The following is a 21,007-nucleotide window of genomic DNA, read 5'->3' as shown; positions in this document are numbered from 1 at the left end:
TCATGAGCACATGCACACTGACACACACGCACACTGACTCATACATGCACACTGACACACACATGCACACTGACACACACATGCACACATGCTCACACACACATGCACACTGGCACACACATGCATATGTGTACATGCACAACATGCTCACACACATGCACACTCACACTAGTCTTCAACATTTCCCACATCAGTGGTAATGTGAAAAAACTCCCAGTTCTGACCCTAAAATACAAATACTCTTAATTTTTTAATTCAAACTAAAACCTATTAAAAAAACAAAACAAAACTGAGCCATCATTGTTCTTAAGCCGTGAATGGCAGAGCTCAGATCAGAAAAAAAATATTCTCCTAAAGCACTTTATTTTTCCAGATTCTTCCCTTGAGCTTAATCACTGATATTTAGTGATGTGTTGAATTACTGCATTTTCTTTGACACACCAGAGTAAAGGTTATCAGTACCGAAATAAAGTCTCTTACACCCGAGCCTGGTAAGATGGAGCCACGTGCCATGAAGAAAAGAGACACTCGGGCGGTTTGTTGTCCTAACAGATACCAGTTTGCCAAACTGCCACTTGCCATACAAATCGAGCAACCAAGGACACTGGCCACACACTCATTGCCTCTGCTAAAGAACTGATGTCACCTCCTGGGATAAGCTCTGTAACCAGTATGTGTGATGCGGAGGAATGGAACTCAGCCTGTGTGTGCTAGGCAAGCCCTCTGGGCTGTGGCCTCAGCCATATGTATTTCTTTGTTCAATCCTTGAAACCCACAAAAAGGTAGAAGGAGAGAACTGACCCCACCAAGTTGTCCTCTGATTGCCACACATGTGCCAAGACGTATGCACCCATACACATCATCACCATCATCATCATTGTATGTTTTAAGTCCCCACCCCCAACTGAAACCCCTTGGGATGATCATCACATTCACAAATTGTGTTATAGTGCCCTGACTTTCTGGATAAATTCTTCATTTATTTAGAAAGTTGGGCTCTTTATTTCTCACTGTAGGTTGACACCAAGAAGAACACTTCTTGATAAAATATTAACCAAGACACATATTTTATTGGGTGCACCAGCGCTCGTCATTAAGCAAGTTCTGTAGTGTTAATAGTGAGGACTTTGGGGACTGGAGTGGCTCAGTGAGGAGAGTGCCCGCTGGGAAAGCCAGAGAACTGAACCCAGAGCCTCACAGCGCATAAGAGAGTTAGCGACGACGAGGCATGTGTCTGTGACCTGAAATCCGGGAGAGCAGAGACAGGCAGAGTCTCAAAAAATAAGGTGAACAACTGGGGAAGACAGGAAGACTTCAATCTCTGACCGCCACATGTGCACACATAAGCACAACACATACACACCCATACAGATGTGTGTGGTGGCGATGAGGACTTTGAAACTAAACATCTCAGTTCAAATTCTAATAACCATCCAAGGACAAAGGATGGTTACTTCCTGTGACTTATTCACCTCACCAGTGAGAAACACTAGGGTGGAAACAGCCCTGCCTTCCGTGGTTTGTCCCCAGCATCCCAGATCAGTCAATACATATACAGCATTCAGTGCCTCATACATAGCAAGCAAATGCTGGCTCTTGTTTGGGAGCCAAATCCACTAGCAAGAGCTTAGTGAATATAAATGACAAGGATGGCAAAATTCTCCCAGAACTGTAATGTTTTATGGCTTTTTCAACCCTTCAACACAAAATATCTCATTTGTCATTTCTATTCCTGGCAGGGCCAAAGGAAATAGCACTGTCGTATCATTTAGCTGGGAATGGCATAATTAATGAAGTCAAGAATGGTTGCAAAATGCTTGCGCTATTTCTGCATGGGTGTAAGATGGTTGCTATGGCAACCGTCCCTGTCAAGGACCCTGGGCAGGGCAAAGAGCATCGTCACAGCACATCTGTTTCTCCTCTCTGCTGATTAGCTCTTGTTTGCAACAACAGGCAGACGGAAGTGTAAATGGGGGGGGGGGGTTCAGAAAAGAAGCAAATGTTTATTTTATCTCTGAGTCTGTTTTCCAATACAAAAACCGGCCGCTAGTTGCTTTGGAAGGATGCCGAGTGTGCGGACAGGGTCCTGGCTACACAAGGATGCCTCTCAATGGGCAGAATTGCGCCATAAAGCCAGGCTGTACTTTGTGAATGGCTTCTTTAGAAAGGGTGTGTTCCAAACTCCGGTTTCAGAGCATCCTTCTGCCACACTTCTGTGTCTTGATGGATGAACTGTTTCACTCACCAGCCATGCCTCTCCCAACCCCCAACATCTCCTATGAACACCCTTGAAACCAGGCACGGATGAGAATTCTGTCCATGCCTTAGGCATCTATAATATGGGGCTTGTGTTCTCGTGCTGCCTGGAAATCAAACTGCTTCAGCACTTTCTAGGGAAGCAGATTGGGACATGGCGCCGCCTCCACGTCTCCAAGCCTCGCTTTTCTCAGTGATAAAATGGAAAAAATAACATCCACCCTTGAGAAGGAACTAAAAGTACATTATGAAAAGCCCCTATCAGAGTCCTGGGGGTGAGTCAGCCTCGGTGAGGGAAGGCTTACTTCCTGCTGTGTTTGTGCTTAGCGAGTTCCACATCCCCAAACTCAGACACTCAGCAGGACACTCGGCTGGCACGTGTCAGGCCCTATAGAAGGAAGAGCTGCTTGTGTTGGCCTAAGGCTCCCTCCTGCCCATGCTTTGCCCCTGTAGCTGGTAAAGAGACCAGCTTTTGAGCAAAGACACAGTGTCTCTATGACTGAGGAAAACGCGAGCCCTCCTGGTGGCAGGCGCTTACCACTCAGAATGGAAATATGTTAATATTTTAATAGCTAGCAGGTCATACCTGCACACACCAGCTAAGTCTAAGGTGTCACTTTACACGGTCTACAGATAACCTCAATGAAAAGACAGATGACAATGTGGATCCCCTTTCCTAGACTGCTGCCATTCATAACCACACACACACACACACACACACACACACACCTGGTCTTCTGATTTTTAGCCTTTATCTGAGGCATTATTTTTAGCACTGGACACAACTGTCTATTGTCTCTTTCCACTGCCTCCTGTTACTTCCGTTCAGTTCTTCCCAATGTGAGATGGTAAGTCTGGAAGACTGTCAACTCCCTTACCCCTTGCTAACAGAGAGTAGGTTCTACCCCTTTTTGCTACCCACAGGATATTACTGAGTGTGTGATGGATATAAATATGGGGTGTATAATACTACTGTAGATAGCTAGCATGGATTATACTGGAAATCTCTTAATGCAGTGACTCGCAAAAGATAGATTCCAGTCAACCCCGCTCACCACTCACCCTGTATTCATGGGCCCTTGGACTGGCAGAGCCCTGGGCTCCTCATCATGACACTGGGGTGGTCACACTAATGAGCATTCTCACAGATGAGCCTGAGTATTTACAAAATAACAAGCAAGCACCAAGAAAACATAAGGAGCTATCATTCATAGTATTGATTAAGAGAAATCAACCATCAGGAGGCAGTAGAGGAGAAAAGAAACAATAATTAATTGTCTGTGTTCAATACCCAAGTGTGCAAGCACACACAGACACACACACACAGACACACACACACACACACACACAAAGGAGCCTTAGTTACAGGCTAAAATCACAGGCCAGACACCAGAGAGACAGCCATGTAGTGTGTGTGCATGTGTCTGTGTATGTCTATGTGCATGTCTCTGTGTGTCTGTCTGAAGTGTGTGTATGTGCGTGTATATGTGCATGTATGTCTGTGTACATGTGTGTGTATATAGTCACTTTAAATTAGCACCTATGACATTCAGCCTTTGGGGGCATCCAAGCAGTCACCCAACAGCCTTATAAACTGAACACTATGCTGCAAAGGAAGGCACCTGAGCATTTGGGGAATTGTGGAATGGACTGTGTCCTCCAAAGGAAGAATGTTGAAGTTCTAACTCCCATGAATCATGAACGTGAACTTGCTAACTGAAAGCAGGGCCACTGTGGGTGCAACTAGTTAAGATGCAGTCATGCAGGAATAAGGTGGGTCCTTCACCCATGAGAGCAGGGTCCACATGAGAAGACAGTCACGTGAAGGCAGAGACAGGCTAGAGGAAAAACAGAGGCTACTGCCATGCTACTGCAAGCCAAAAAAGACACTAAGGACTGCCAGCAAATCTCCAGCAGCCAGGAAGACACAAAAGACACACAGGGATGGGGGCCTTTAGGGAGAGTGAGTGCTTCTACATCTCAGTCTCCATTTCCACCTTCCAGACAAAGAGCAGATTCTTCTCTGTGGCACCAGTGGGTAACAGTGTGTGCTGTTATCCACTCCATGCCACTGGGTTACAGCAAACCTGTGAGTTTATTACAGATGTGCACAGCTGGCCCCACGCTTGGCGCATTTGCATCAAGGCAAGCTTCTATGGGATCTTACCACACTCAGTGCTTTCTCACGCTGGGACCACTCCTGCCTCCCTATCATCGCAGACACTGTGCCCACTCACCCCTCACCAAGGCAGGCCCTGGATAATGAAGGCATATAGGTTGCAGCAAGCCTAGCCAAGGAGGTTTCGAGAACTGGGGTTTCAGGGCTGGGAGTGTAACTCGGTGGTAGAGCACTTGCTTAGAATAAACAAAGTCCTGGACTCACACCCCACTGTCCGGGGGGAAAAGAAATAGGATCCTGGACTTCAGTGATGTTATTGTGCTGCCAAGTCACAAACCCTAGACTCACCTGATGGAGGAAGGTCATTGGTTAATTAAATAAAGAAGCTGCTTGACCTGATAGGTTAGAACGTAGGTGGGAGGAGCAGAATGCTGAGAGGAAGAGGAAGTGAGCTCAGAGACTCCACAGCTCTCCTCTCGGGAGCAGATGCCTCAGAGAGACACGATGCTCCACTCCTGCGGGCAGAGGCGAGAGCTCTGCTCTCTGAGGCACACGCGATGAAGCTCCGACCCAGGATGGACGTAGGCTAGAATCTTCCTGGTAAGCGCACCTTGGGGTGCGACACACATGATTGGAAATGGGTTAGTCCAGGAGCGAGAGTTAGCAGAGAAAAGGGCTAAAGCTAAAGAGCCAAGCAGTGTTTAAATGAATACAGTGTCTGTGTAATTATTTCGGGCAAAGCTAGCCGGAGGCGGCCGGGGTGCGGCCGGGGTAATGGGGACGCAGCCCCACCGCTCCTATTACTACACTCACCAACCTCTGTTTCCATCACATGAAAACAGTTTTCTGTTGCCTAAATTATCTTTCTCAGGGTTATATAAAGCATACTTTTCACGCCGAGCTCTTTTTTTCTTTACTGTGGGCACAGCATGCTACTTAGGTATTTATTGATCTTGATGGACAGACGGTCCCTTTTACTGTGCCCAGCAATTTATTTCCCCAGAAGTATTGTTGCAAAGTGTGAGCACCTTGTGGGATCCTCCCTCCCTCGCACGGCTGGGTTGATTCCCCTTCACCAACATTCTGCTGCAGCAGTAGTGCCTACCCACCCTCCCCACCGTAGTGAGCAGAAGGGACTAGCTTCTAGCAGCCAGAGTGAATTGTGAGTCTTGGAAGGCTCGTCAGCATTTGATTGTGGTCTGGTCACATTCCGTTAGCTACCTGGTTGGTAGGACAGCCTATTTGAATTAAATATCACCGTTACTCAAGTTGGTGTCGTAGAAATGGAAGGAAATAATGGGCTTAATTTCTCAGAAATAAAATAAGATCAGGGCTCTTTCCATTGCATTTTGAAAATAAAGTATAGGCCATCTCCAAGTCTTAATCCGCTGACCTTGTTAGGACAGGCACTGTTGCGGCATTTAATCCAAATCCACTTACTCACAGGCACTGACGGAAAAGCATATTACAATCGATATGGTATTCAGGCTTCACAAGGAGACAATGCTAATTTGAACTGTTACTTTTCAAACCCTGCAGCTGACCCAAAGCACTGCTCACAGTGGAAAGCGTAAGTGCTCGCTGCACTGATCTGACAAGCAGGAGGCTGTTCCCATGGGTGGACATGAAGGGTCACGGAGCACAGTGAAGCTTGGCTGGGAAAAGTCATACTCCATTTCAAAAATTAAAGCGTGAGGGGGATACAGGCTAAAAACTGCAGGCTGGGACCCACGTGGAGCAGGCAGAAACCTGCTCCCTAGTGATGGTGTCAAGGTCCCACTTCCCAAACTTCCTACCTTTCCGTGAACCCACTGCGGTAGACGGGGGAGACCCAGGATTTCTGTGCTGAGAAGGGAGTCAGGGCCAGGCAACCTGGGAAACAGAAGCTCACCATGGGCCTTCTCACTGCACCTTACAGAATGATTCCACACACTTTCCTCAACCCAACTGAAGCTGGGAAGCCACAAATGCCAAGTAACTGCTCAAAGTCCAGGAAAGGCCTTTTTGCACTTTTCCCTGTGGCCAGGAGAACCAGTCTGCTGGGATCAGAACAGGAACGCCTTCTACATTATGCCATCCGAGTGACTGGCTAGGCTCCCCTTTCAGGACAGATCAATTGAAATCTAACGAGGAATTTGCCAATTCCTCTATCTTGAACTGTGCCCTCTTTATCTTATCCCTGGGGCTTCACCGCCAACATGTTCATTTATCCAGCAAATATTCTTTGAGCCCCTGCTCTGGGCCATCAGAGAGTGGAGAGTTTAGTCAGCATCCAAGTCTCCCCGAAAGCTTCAAGCCCTGGGAGTCCAGCCCATCACTGTGCAGAGGTGACAGTGGTGGGCTAGGGTTGAAAGCGGCAGCGATAAGCTCCTACCTAGATATAAGTAAAAGTACCACTGCTGTTGGAGAATTAAGACGTGAGTTAGGGAGAGGAATTGAAAATGAACCTCGGCAGATCCAAAAGAACGTGGTAGGAGGGCTCTGTTCAGCATCCAAAGGAACTGTAACCACATCCTCCCCTGTGGGGTTCACAAGGTCCTTAGGAAAATGGATCTCTTCATTTTTACTTCATGGATTTGTATTGCCACAAATGCAAACACCCCAGATCATCTAGGCAACTACTTGCCATATAACCTAGTGCCCACGTTCCCTTCCTGTGAAACCATGCCCAGCTTACACAAAGCAACAGCCCAAAGTCAGCAGAGGCACTGTTTGCGTAGAGTGATCACATGGACGGAAACACAGCTAAGCTGGGGGCTGCGGGGAGGCGAGGCCAGCAAGTGGTACACGGTGGTAGGAGGACCAGACTCAAAGGACCCCACTTGTGTGCTGAGGCACAGTCAAACTGCAGAACACAAATAACACCCAAAACAAGAGCAACCATCTCATTGAAACTGCTGATCGTGAAGGGTGCTGACTTTGTGATTTTTAAGTATTTTTTTACAGATCTATAATGTGTGACCAAACATTTAGATCCAGCTTCATGCATTTCAACCTATTTAAGAAACATTTACAATAAGTAAATTCTGTAATCTGCCGGCTTTTTCCTTTTGTGAAAAGTGAATCTGTTGGTTACTCAAATATAAAACTGGAAAGTCATAGGTAGTAGGAAACACTGAAGAAAATTGAGCAGAGATTGGAACGATCTTGCTGTCTTAGGAGATCACCTGGGCTATCACACAGAAGATTGACCACGTGGACAGATTGGAGACTGAAAGCCGCCTCGGGGAGGGGTGACCACCTACGCCCTCTTATTTAAAGAATCCATTTGCTTTCTCCCAGAGAATGTCTTTCAGGCAAAGGTCGGAGCACTGAGGAATGAAATGTTGACCCGGTGAGCAAACCTCACAGGTGACTCACACATGCCTTACCCAGCAGAAAGCCCCCCTACCTCTGCATGCCTCATCTCTGTATTGAGGCCAGAACTAAAATAGGACCTAATCTTGTTCTATGGCAGAAAGCTAACAACATACGTAAGAGATGTTGTTACGTACGCGATAGAGACATCTAGGGAACACTGCATGCGGCTCTTCTAGGCTGCTTGGAGATAAAATGAGGCTCACCATCCAGCCCTGGGGCATGGGCTGCATTTATCTAGAAAAGGGGATGGTTTCTAATGTAGACAAACCTAGATGGATTTGCCAAGCCAACACCCTTGAAGCTGCCTCTCCTAGAAGGTTACCTTTTCTTAATGGCACGAAGGCACCCTACGGGCTGACTGTGATGTAATTCTGATTCTCTGAGACTGTCTTATCAGCATCCCTCACCCATGAGGATTTCAGAGTTCTGTAAGGATAAAGGATTTTCTTCCGAAAATTGTAGAGAGGATATGTCTTGCCTATACAAAGGCACAACAGCAAGGCACCAGACAAGTACGAAGAACTAGATAGCTCCTGCTTACCTCAGGGGCCATCCAGAATGGGGTCCCAACTGATGTGTTTCTTCGTAGGCGTGTGCTTGTAAGCTGAGCAGAGACACCTACAGGGAAAGGGTAACAGAGTTCAGCAGGCTGCGTAAGGTGCTAGATAGAGGCTGATAATGTTTTCTATAAAAGTCCAAATCGTAACTATTTTAGGTGTCATGCCCCCTGTTACAATTAACTTCTGCCAGAGTACTAAAGCAGCCACAAAAAAAAAAACACATCAGTAAATAAGTTTGGCTATACCTAATTAAAACTTCATTTATGGATGCTGAAATTTGAATTGAGTACAGTTTTCACATGACAATGTATTATTCTGAGTTTTTACCAGTCAATAAAAATATAAAAATAAAACGAAGCCTGGTGGCACATGCCGACAATCTCAGGACTTGGGATTCTGCTGAAGTGGGAGGAGCAAGAGTTGAAGTCAAGCCTGGACTACGTAGTGAGTCTGAGGCCAACTTGAGCTATATACCAAGGTCTGGTCTCAAACTACAATAGCTGTATATGTGCCTATACACAGTTCTTAGGTCATGAGCTGCATAAAAATAGAAGTTGGGGTATATTTGTCCCATGAACAGTACTTTGCCAACCCATGAATGACATTTTAATCATCCAATCAAACTCAGCAGAACCTGTGTTTCCTTAGGAACATTCCTGTCTGTATAACTGCAGATTTGGAGTATAAGGAAAAATACCAACAAATATGACCAACCCAAAATATCTTCCAATTTATGCTTTCCAATTATTTCAGATGATTTCTTTAATAAGTGCTTGATTTTATGGTGGAGGAAGATTGGCAAGCGTTATCTATAATAGAGCATCAGTTAGACACGAAAAGATTTCAGGCCTTATCTAGCCAACAAGACTAGGAACTTGGCAAGAAAGCAATGCTTCTCAAATGGAAAAAGAAATCGACAGCATTATTATCTAAAGCTCAGTGTTGAAGACATAAATTTTAATATTATTCCAATGTCCTTTTATGACCCTTTCTTCTCTGTACCATCAAATCAACTGGAAGGAAATGTAGACTGGATTAAGAGTCCAGAGAGTCGCCTTCCAGTTCAGATACACCTTTTCCTGGTGTTGTGACCACCTCATCTTTGAACCTCACTTTTCTATCTTCAAACTAGGATAATGGCAACAATCATACCTACAGATAGATTCTTCTAATACCAAGTATGAGAATATTGCAGCTGAAGACAAGAACTCAAGTCTAGGGGCTGGAGAGATGGTTCAGAGGTTAAGAGCATTGCCTGCTCTTCCAGGGGTCCTGGGTTCAATTCCCAGCAACAATATGGTGGCTCACAACCATCTGTAATGGGGTCTGGTGCCCTCTCCTGGCCTGCAGGCATACATGGAAGAAATGCTGCATACATAATAAATAAATAAATATTTAAAAAAAAAGAACTCAAGTCTAAACACCGTATGCTTCTTGTGGATGGACCCACCCTAGAGACTATGGGTCCTGGATGATGTGCAGAGGACCTCAGGTTCCAGGATTCGCCACTCATATTCTTTTTATTAAAAAGCCTGGAAGGGCTGCCATCTCCCAGCTCCCATGCTTGAGACAAGGGCGCTGCTGTGTTGTCCAGGCTGGTCTCAAACTCCCAGACTCAAATGAGTCTCCCACCTCAGCATTCCCAGTAGCTGGGACTCTACCCATGTCACATGGCCCCACATAATGGCCACTTTGCCAAGTCCTCCATAACAATATAGTAAACAAACAGTTACATCTTTCTGGTTTTAATTTCTGGATGTTCAGGAACTTTATACTGGAAAGATTAAGAACACTTTCTCTCTCGAAGCTTGCAAAGCTGATTAGTGGATAAATTGGGTTTGAAGCCCTATCCTCCTCCTTCTAGGCTATCTCCCTGGCATATTTTGCCCTCAGAGTCATATGGAAAATATACATTGTTATAGTTCTATCCTTTCTCCTATTGCAAAAGGAGCACAGCCTCAGACAACCAGCTTCCTCTACCCCCTTTTTCCTGATTTGCCTCTTAAAACACAGACCGACACACCTGAAACAACTTCATTTTCAAAATTTTTGCTTTGTGTGTGTGTGTCAGTGTTTTGTCAGTCTCTCTCTCTCTCTCTCTCTCTCTCTCTCTCTCTCTCTCTCTCTGTGTGTGTGTGTGTGTGTACCACATGCATGCTGCAAGAGACAGCCAGAAGAAAGTGTTATGTCCTCCGGAACTGGAGTTACAGACAGCTGTGAACCTCCACAACAGACGCTCTTAATGGCTGACCATCTCTCCAACCCCAACATCATTTATTCTTTTTTTTAAATATTTATTTATCTATTATGTATACAGTATTCTGTCTGTGTGTATGTCTGTAGGCCAGAAGAGGGCACCAGAAATCATTCCAGATGGTTGTGAGCCACCATGTGGTTGTCGGAAATTGAACTCAGGACCTTTGGAAGAGCAGGCAATGCTCTTAACCACTGAGCCATCTCTCCAGCCCCCATTTATTCTTAAATAACTTCTTTTCACACAAATAATTTGCAGACACATTCTTATACCAAATTATTTCTTACCAGTAAAATAGCAAATACTAAAAACCACCGTCTTGTTTTGTGACACTGGTAACATTCCCAAGTGTTCTAAATGGTTTCTCATGGTTTGTAACTGACCCTTGGACTTATTTTGAAGAGCAAACCATCCCATATGCCAAGACAGAGGAAAACTAAAAGGCTTGTTGGTTTAGGACTGTCAGAACAGAGCGTTGGCCCCAGATGGTACTGTCCACATTTCCTGTGAGTGTTTGCCGGTCGACCTGCCTCACGTGTGGAGACAGGAGGCAGAATTTCCCACCTCCCAGGCCCAGAGGACCCGTTTACCTTCTGTGCACTGCAAATAAGTATGCCCAAGGCTAGAGAAAGCCATTTAAAAAATCAAACCGCTTTCTCTTTTCATATGCAAAAGAGAGATGAAAAATGTAAATTACAGACAATTGCCCTGAGGGGGGAAACTTTCACGGAAAACAAAAAACAAACAAACCAAATTACCATTTTCTGTAAAGTTCTTCTTTCCCAATACTTTTATTCCCTGTTTCTAATAAAATTGCTTCAAAAGTCGAAAGTAATTAGCAAAGAGCATCTATCTCCGAGGGTGATCCATCTGGAAACCCCCCATCTCCAGCCCGGTTCCTGGAAAGTCCCCAGCCTGTGGTGCAGCAGAGAGGCCCCAGTCCTCAGAGATTGCAATTAATTGTCCCCTTGGGCTAAAACCACACACATCAAGAAAACAAATGATACAGTCATTACCAAAGTCAACGAGCTTAACTCCTCCTTCTGCAGTCAGAAGAATGTTATTCCCCTTCACATCCCGGTGGATGATTCGATGGTGGTGCAGATGCTGAAGGCCCTGTACGGAGTCCCAGCGCCACAGCAGGAGAGAGGGAGAGAGAGAGAGATCAGAGCTGTCAGCAAGCCGATTCAACAGTTTCACCGAAGTCCACACTAGGTTATACCATCCCCAGACTGAATCCCCTCTGCTAATGTGCAGTGCTGAGCCTGGCTGTGCACAAATTGTCCCCTCTCCACCACGGACATTCTTACCAAGAGGGCTCCATACAGAATGTAGGAGATCACAGCTTCATCCAGCCGCTCGCCACGTCTCAGGAGGCCCTTGACAAGCTCAGTGACAGAGCCCCCGTTACACAGCTGGGAGAGGAGGTGGGGGACCAAGAGGGAGCCGGAGAACCAAAGCAAAAAGAAAAGACAAATACATTTAGAAAGAGAAATCTTACTGATTGCTGACAATGTGGTAAATTTGCAGACCGCACAACTCCAGACTAAAATAATTAGATTGCAAATTTCTGTTAGACAACCAAATCGGGTTCTTTGTATATGTGTAGTCTTTATTCAAAGTAATGGTTTTTGAGTGAACATGCTGATACCAAAGACTGACTTTTTAATTGCCAAGTCAAATATAAAAGCACAAGTTATTACTTAGAAATCTGAAAGAGAAAAGCGTATCCGTAACCATGGCAACTTACTGGCTACTTTTCACTTTATGAGACTATTGTCTGGTATTTTTCTATCTGAAGCATCCATTTTGAGGATGAAAAAAAAAGCTGAAGAGGCAAGATGAATGCCCTTGATACCAGACAAGAGACAAATCTCAATGATTTCAACCCCCCCCCCCCGCCTCCCTTGCTGGCACTGCAGGCATCTGAGGCTTGCCCGGAGACTCTTCTAAAGGTGTGCGTGTCTGTCAGGCCTGTGGTGTGCTTGGCTTTCTCTGGTTCAACTCGAGGTTTTAGGAGACTTTAAGCTTCTCTGTTTCTCCCTCTCTCTCTCTCCTTCCGTCCTTTCCTCCCTTTCTCTGTCTGTCTGTAATAGAAAACATTCTAAGATTTCACCTGCATCTTGTCCTTAATTGTACAGTGTATATCACTAAAGTATGAGTGCAGAGAACGGATACAGCCATACTCTCCCAACAATGTCAGGGTTTTCAGGGATAAACTCTTTTAATTGTAGAGTCAGTGTGGGTTTGCTGCAAACCACCTTTGGTAGCATCTGTAACTGTTAAGAACACCCTGGTTGCGGGCAGCATGATGTCAGGACTCTCATGCAATGGCCATGGCCGCAGCCCACCTTGAGCTTATATAAAACCTCCACTTTAGAGACTTGGGCTCCCTGGGGTGCTTTGCCTGAGATAAGTAAACCAGTGAGTGGGGGGTGCTCCCCTGCTTGAGTGGACTGGCTTTCTTACATAATGAAGCCCGACAAAGGGCAGATCATCAGCTAGACTAAAAGAGACCTCAACATATTAGGATCTATTCAGCTCCAGTTATGAACAACGGCAGCAGTTAATAAACGGCGAGAGTGTGTTTCTGTTTGATATGGATGCCGTCCCTGCTATCCACTTGGCAGATTCTTACACAGTAACAATCAAATAGCCTGGAATAAAATGCCCGTGCTTTTAGCCTTTAAGTTGCTTATACTAATACCCTGATAGGAAATCCTTAAAATTAGCACAAAATACTGTCAGGAATTATTTTGCAGGGACCCCTAAAGCAATGCAACGTTTGAAGATTGTGATGACCCTTCAGGTTTGATAATGTATTAAGTGACCTTGAGGTCAGCAGTCTGCCAATACCAAGTTGAATTGATCGCTCAACCCTGATATGGGATTCCCCTCTGTATACTATGAACATGTTTTTTTACCATTGGTTAATAAAAAAGCTGCTTTGGTCTATGGCAGGACAGAATACAGCAAGGCGGGAAATCCACGCAGAGATAGAGGAGGAAAGAAGGCAGAGTCAGGCAGACGCTATGTAGTCACCCAAAAAAGCAAAAGGTAACGAACCACGAGCCTCATGGTAAAATATAAAATAATAAAAATGGGTTAATTTAAGATGTAAGAGTTAGTGAATAAGAAGCCTGAGCTAATAGACCAAAGAATACGCAATTAATATTAAGCCTCAGAATGGTTATTTCATAAGCGGCTGCAGGAGCTAGTGAGCAGAACCCAGTAGGTAGAGAGAAACCGCTCCAGGGGACCAGCAAAATGGAGAATGTTTGTAGCTACTCAACCTCATTGGCTTTCATGCCCCAGATGTTGTATTCCAGTTCCGTCTGCCTATAGTTTAGATGCTGAATGTTCTTCAAAGCTTATCCATTAAAAAACTGGCATTATTAGGAGATGCTATGGCATTTTGGAAGAAAGGCCTTGTGGGAGGTCTTTGATGGTTGAGGCAACCTCCCATACTGTTTCCTGGCCATTGGATGAGTGATTTTTCTACTAGGGTTCCATTGCCATCAGCACTCCCTCCAGAGGCCCCAAAGGAAAGGCCTTTCTAGCCGTGGACTGGGACCTCTGAACTGAGCCAGCACTGTCACGCAAAAGGCTCCGAATTCTATAGCTTCTAGATGTGTGGTATAGGACCCCAAAAGGACAAAGAACATTTAATGTTCACCTTTCTGCTCCCCAGGCTGCAATTAAACTATTTATCACCTATTGCTCAATCATGAGCTGACACAGTCCCCAGCCTCAGTGTTCAGGTTTACATTCCAGAAATAGAATTTTGGCAGCAGATTGGCAAATGAACTGAGGGACAACAGCATCAAGCATGGGACATCCAGCAGGAAGGCTGGAGGCATCCATGAGGGGAGGGGCTGAAGAGACAGCCTAGTTGGTACCTTAGTCGGGGTTACGATTGCTGTGATGAAACACCATGACCCAAACAAGTTGGGGAGGAAAGGTTTATTTGGCTTATGCTTTCACATCACTGTTCATCCTCAAAGGAAGACAGGACAGAAACTCAAGCAGGACAGGACCCTAGAGGCAGAGGCCATGGAGGAGTGTTGCTTACTGGCTTGCTCAATCTGCTACCTCACAGAACCCAGGACCACCAGCCCAGGGGTGGCACCACCCACAATAGGTTTGGCCCTCCCTAACCAGTCACTGTTTAAGAAAATGCCCTATAGGATTACCTATGCCTGATCTTATAGAGGTATTTTCTCAACTGAGGCTCCCTCCTCTCTCTTGACTCCAGGTTGTGTCAGGTTGACATAAAACTAGCCAGCACAGTTGGTAAAGTTCTGGTCATGAAAACATGAAGGCTGCGGTACAGGTTCCCATCACCCACATACAAAGCCAGGTCGCAGTGCATATCTGTGACCCCAGTCAGCATTGGGGAGATCAGAGGCAGGTGGATTCCCTAGAGCTTTCTGGACAGATACTCTTCCTGAACTGGTGAGCTCTGGGCTCAGTGACAGATCCTATCTCAAAGAATAAGATGGAGAGTTACAGAGAAAGATAATGTCTTCTCATTCCAAACATATGTGCACACACATGAACCGATGCTCACATATGCACCACATACACAAATAACAATTGCCGGGGGGCAGGGCCTTAAGTCAAGTCATGAGGTACTTATGACCTAGAATCAAAGGGGGTTTCTGAGTACCCCCATGAGGAAAGTGAAGGCACTGTCTACAGACACAAGGAGAGGAAAGAAAGTACCAGTGAAGCTCTCTGCTCCTCTTAATGAAAAGCATGAAGAAGCTCCGTCAGGACTATTCCCCAGCTGGGCTCCCATCTCAGGGGCTCATGTGCTTTCTCCTGTTGAAGGGGAAATGCTGAAATCCTACCAAGAGGACATTTAAATGCCCAGTGTTAACCCAAGCTACCACAGTGCTGGAAAAGCTCCCCTGGAGACTCTTGCTAGTCTCTTTCTGAGTATGGCCAACAGTGTGGCAAGGGTTTCTTCAGCAAGGAGCAAACTTGGGACCTTTCTTCATCACTTCAGAACTTAGGAAGGGATTAAAAGGAGCTATTTGTCAGTGGGATCAAAACTCAGCTGTGAGTTTAGAAAAACAAAACAAAACACAAAGAGATCTTATTCAGCTGGTGTCTTTTGTTTCGTAAATGTCAGAGCTAAGAGCTGTCTGGCTCTCCAGAATTCACAGAAATGTAATTAAACTATGCGGGACATATAGAAGGAAGCTGTCCTGCGGAGCTGATAAGTTCCCTAGCAAGGCTTTAAAAGGGTAGCCTGTGGGTTACAGAGAAAGACTGTGCTAAGTTAGATAGAAAGGGAGAGAGAGCAGCTGCTCACTGATAATTGTCCAGAGTGAAACAGACTGAGCCTTTTAAAAGCAAAGCAAAAAATCATACTCAAATGAATTAAATAAAATAATCCCCCTAGAGCTGTCAAGGCACACAAGCCTCCTGCCCCAGCCCCGAGGGTTGGCATGTAAGTCCATCCTTCCCGCCCTCTCTGCCAGCCGACCGTCAGATTCAAATGCAGGGTGTGCCTCCACTCCTCAGTTCCTCCCTCTGCCCTCAGCACTCGGGAAATGAGGCAGCTGGATGCACCTAGAATTTAATGAGCATTTTGCTCCAAATGAAGAAAAATAGCAGAAAGAATTTACATTCCGTGTCTCATTTTCAAAACATCATTGACTATTGACTCAATCACAGTATGTGCATTCACCGGGACAGCCATAACTTCAAGCAATGAAGTGTTCTTTGCTCAATAAGCCTTTAGCTCTTCTCTATGTTATTAGGGAGTGGTCCAGGCAACACAGTCTCCAGTCCTCTGCTCTAGCCTCAGCTCCAACTCTCAAGTGTGTCCCATACCAATGTGTTGATTTGACGCCGTGAGGAAGCAGAGGTAAGAAGAATTTCTTCCATAGCCTTGTGGTCAGTAGACTGTCAAGGTCTTTCAAGAGTGTGAGGTTCTACAGAGAGCATCAAAACAGAGACAAAACTACTTGAGATCCCGTAGGAAGCATCATGTCAGTCTCTCCGTCTGCCTCTCGGCAGTCCAGCTCAGTTTTGCACTCGAGTTGGGACAGATAATCTTTACTTCACTGAATATTCGGTCAAGTCTCCAGCTTGCAACTACACAAATGAAAACCACATCCCTTGAGACCCGGGAACTCCATATCCAGCAGGAAGATGTTCACTCTTTGAGAGGTGTATGGACTGGAGGCTCCCAGCTCAGTCTTCTCTGAGAGCGAGTGTGGTGGGAAGGATCACCCCCTCCAGCTGTTTCTTATTCTCTTGTGCTGAACACAGACAGCACAAGCCTCTGTGTAGATGCTGCTCTGACCTGACTTTCCTAGCTCTTCCCTTCTCCTGTCAGAAGTTTGCCGTCCTTCATCTGACTGAAGCATCCCCTCATTGCACTCTAGACTCTCTAGAGCAGTTACAGAGCTCAGTATTTGGACCAATGTCATCTTACCAACCCTTCTTCTCCATCAGCATCCTAGAGACAACACCATCCTACCAACCCTTCCCCTCCACCAGCATCCTAGGAACAATGCCATCCTACTAACCTTCTTACAGAGAGCTAAAAAAGAGGACAGAGACTCAAGAAATAACATCCTTCCTGAGCAAAACATCAGGGTCACACAGCTTTGTGACAAGATTATAAACCCTAATCTTCTCAGGATGGGGGTGAAGGTCAGGTGGTTAATGAAACCCAAAAGATGATGAGAGAATGTACATGATTTAACACGCCAACTAATGTCTCAAAGATGGGTCACAGAAATCAAAAACCCCTGTATTGCTAGCTTGTGAGGAAGGTAGCTGATGTGGCAGAAATACTGAGACTAGCTTCCTGCAGATCATCACACTTGGATGCAATAATGAATTCTCCATCCATGGTTGCCATGACAGCCAGTTCATATTGCCTCATAGTCTTCTTGGATCTCAGGTTTGCGCAGATCCGAGAAGAGCAGGATAAGGGACACTAGTCGGTGAAGGGAAGGTGGCTTTGGGGCTCCTTTAAGGTGTCCACGTGTGTCCTTAGGCTCCTGTATCATCCTGATGACCAGAGGCAGGGAGGGGCGAGCTAGTTCAGAGGGGCTGGGTCCAAGACAAATCAGAGTGGGTCCTATGAGAATGAAGGAAACGGCCTGTCCTGTTGTCCTTGCTCTCTTCAGTCTCATGGGGAGGGTAACGTAGGGGACTCAGTCTCCTGCCCCAGATGTCATTCATTCCCATTAAAAAACGGGAGGAGGGACAGAGGTGCACACATTACATTCTCTCTAGGTCCCCTCTGCACAGCTGATTCTCCTGGGAATGTCTGCTGTCCCCTGGACAGGATGTCTAATGTCTCCCCAGCACCTTTCGCTAGGAATTGCTCACCACCACCACTGCCAACCACTGCAGGAGGGCAGAGGGGCAGCTGCAAGCAAACTCCTCATTGTCCGTTGCACTAGAGAATTAGCCGAGACCACGATCACAGTCTCACTGCTGTTTAACCTCTCCTTGCCCCATGGCCTTCCTCACTCCCTCACCTCTCTCTCCGCTAGTCTCTGATACAAATGGTGCCGGCCAACTGCATCATAGGCAGAGTTCCAAGAGAGGCCGTACTAAGTTAGAACATGAGTTCTATAAAATGTTTCCAATTTGTAGAACGCAATAATATTTTCCAACTGGATTCCTAGATCCACTCTGTGTTAGAAGAAAAGAGGGTTACGTTTTTTGTTTGTTTGAATCAGCTGAAGAAGAAACCTCATCCACACACCTTGCTATACAGACTACAGTGTCTCACAGTTGCTCAGGTACCTGTTTGCACAGGAGGGGTCTATTCCTCCACCGCACCCCTGCAAACACGCTAGCCAACAAAGCACCCGCTTGCCCCCAGTGCCCAGCGCTCACTTCCATGCAGTGGAAACAGGAGCCTCTCACCTCCAAGACCAGCCACAGCTGTCCTCCAATGCAACGATCCACTCTGTAAAACATCCCATAAAACTGCACGACATTGGGGTGGTTAGGGAGAAACCGCAGAATGTTGTGCTCAGCCTCGATCTCCTCATCCATACCCTAAAAGGGTTAAAAAAAATACATGTAGTGTGCTTTCTAATAGGTCTTAATAATAAAAGCTCAGAATCGGATATTGGGGTAAATGCTGACGGATCAGAGAAGTAAAAGAGCCAATCCCTAGAGAGACCTTTCACCTCTACCAAACCCTCAGACCAAAGTGGGCAAGACCCTGTCTCCATGAATCCTCAGACTGAATGCACTGAGCTCCTGCCTCCTGCCTTATATTCCTCTCTCTGCCCAGCCATATCACTCCTGTCTCCACCTCCCTAGTGCTGGGATTAAAGGTGTGTAGCTCCCAAGTATTGGGATTAAAGGTGTGAGCCACCACTGCCTGACTGTGTTTCTCTTTGAGACGGGGTCAATCTCGTGTGGCCCAAGGTGGCCTTGAACTCACAGAGACCGTCTGCCTTTGACTCCTGAGTACTGGGATTAAAGGTGTGCATCACCACTGCCAGGCCTCTACGGCTAGCTACTGACTTAGCTCTGCTTTCTGATCGTCAGGCAAGCTGTATTTGTGAAAGCACAAACAAGACATCACCACAAATCCATTCTTGGTTTAGACAGGTATGTAAGGAAAGGTGCAGAAAGGACATTGCGCTCAGATCATCATTTAATAAAGCACATTGATCATGGGTTTGGGGTTTTTTGAAACATGATCTCACTATGGAGCTCAGGATGACCTAATACTCACTGTGCTCCCTATGCTGACCTCCAACTCAAAATTCCCCACCCCCAAGGCCTGTCCCTTCCAAGGGCTGGAATTACACGTGTGCACCACCATATTAGACATTGGACTCCACTTATATTAAAGTCACCCTTGTCAGATATGAAAAAGAGCTAAGAGTCGCTACACTGATACCATTTCCAACCTTTTGATTATTTTAAGCAATAACTTTCCTTTATGTTAACATTTTTCTTTAACTGTATTATTGTAAATAACTTTTTATTGAAAAACGTCTGGATGTTCAAAGATTGAAGGGTCTCATGCAAGACACAACTTCACTGTGCAGAGCACAGCATTGTAACCTTGGTGTTTTGAGAGAAAATGTCACCTCAGATGATTGAATATCGGGAGGCTGGCTCATTTTGTGACTTAGAAAGAACAGGGAGTAAAATACAGCATTTTCCCCAAAAGAATAATTTCTAACAGTCCAAGACATTAAAGCCAAAATAACAATAAAACAAGCAAGAAATCAAAGTCTGGGGAAGCTTTGTTTTTGTTTTGTTAGTTTGCTTTGGGTTTTTTGAGATAGGGTGTCTCTGCGTAGACCTGGCTGACCTCGAACTTGCTTTGTAGACTAGGCTGGCCTCTCTGCCTGCCTCTGTGACCCTGCAACCCCCAATCCACCCCTCCGTCCGCCACACCCCCATCCCGCCATGTGCTGGGATTAAAGACTTCCTCGGCCTCGCCCAGCAAGTCCAGCGCAGTTTTAACTCCAAGCCAAGTTCTTTCCTTCAGAGGCGCTGACAAACCAGGATTCATTTTGAGATTTCCTGTCAGCGTTCATGAAAATTATCCCCAAAAATCAGGAGAAGAAATGGCCGACCCAGTGTGTCTGCACACCAGACGTGGGTACAATTCCCTCCGTTACTCACACTCACGGGATCCAGGATCTTCACAGCCGCCAGACTCCCGTCTCTCTTGTTGGCTACCTTGTAGACTTTGCCGTAAGTGCCTTTGCCAATGGTTTCTATAATCTCCCAGGTGTCCGTGGGGTCTGGGAGGGATTCCAGTCCAAGCATCATGGGGTTGTAGCGAAATAATCCATACAGGTGTTTCCTGTTGAGAAATTGTATCTTGAGCAGTGGATCGCAGGATTAAAAGGAACGGGCTTCTGGAACAGAAGTGATTCGTTTCTTAATCAGTAGCCTTGTTACTTCCTTTCTGTCTCCCTGTATTTTCAAGGCAGGAAAAGAATCAGACGCATCCATAAGAAACGGTAAGAGAGGATAGAGTAGAAAAGTAGCGGGACTCTGACACGCGCTAAAATCACCGAAGCAAAATCACACACTGCGAGAGAAAGGGAAGGTGGTAGAAGGGAGCAGCTGCCATGTCTGAGCAGCTGCTGAGTGGCGAGGAGGCGGCTGACACCAGGGAACGTAGCTGGAAGATGGCAGTCTAAATGTTTGCCCCCACTTACAGCAAACTTGACCGGGGTTCCCGGATAGTCGCTGGAAATGAATCCAGGAGACAGAGGTGTGCAAGGTCAAAAGCGCAAATTCCAGGTGCTGGTCTGGGCACCGGACCCACTGACCAGCCTCAGGGCCCTTTAAAGAGGAGCCAAGCCTGATGGAGGAAGGCCATTGGTTAAATAAAGATGCTGCTTGCCCTGATAGGTTAGAACGTAGATGGGAGGAGTGAACGGAGCAAAATGCTAGCTAGGCAGAAGAGGAAGTGAGGTCAGACTCGACAGCTCC

At 46.0% G+C, this 21,007-nt stretch overlaps 1 protein-coding gene across 1 annotated transcript in view; it reads right to left on the bottom strand.

Annotated features, from left to right (window-relative positions):
- Nucleotides 1-20,362, bottom strand: part of Myo3b (myosin IIIB) — a 273,440-nt gene extending 253,078 nt beyond the window's left edge. Inside the window, exons 1-5 of the mRNA XM_005346535.2 lie at nucleotides 20,186-20,362; nucleotides 18,455-18,589; nucleotides 11,860-11,964; nucleotides 11,566-11,665; nucleotides 8,277-8,353 (exon numbers count right to left, since the gene is read on the bottom strand). Of these exons, the coding sequence (XP_005346592.1) occupies nucleotides 8,277-8,353; nucleotides 11,566-11,665; nucleotides 11,860-11,964; nucleotides 18,455-18,589; nucleotides 20,186-20,335 (567 nt within the window). The 5' untranslated portion in view covers nucleotides 20,336-20,362. The remainder of the gene's footprint in view (nucleotides 1-8,276; nucleotides 8,354-11,565; nucleotides 11,666-11,859; nucleotides 11,965-18,454; nucleotides 18,590-20,185) is intronic.
- Nucleotides 20,363-21,007: the final 645 nt, after the last annotated feature.

Source organism: Microtus ochrogaster, chromosome 4 (assembly GCF_000317375.1).
Source record: "Microtus ochrogaster isolate Prairie Vole_2 chromosome 4, MicOch1.0, whole genome shotgun sequence".
Taxonomy (NCBI): Eukaryota; Metazoa; Chordata; class Mammalia; order Rodentia; family Cricetidae; genus Microtus; species Microtus ochrogaster.
The sequence above is the reverse complement of the archived record's forward strand: the minus strand, read 5'-3'. Positions and strand labels throughout refer to the sequence as shown.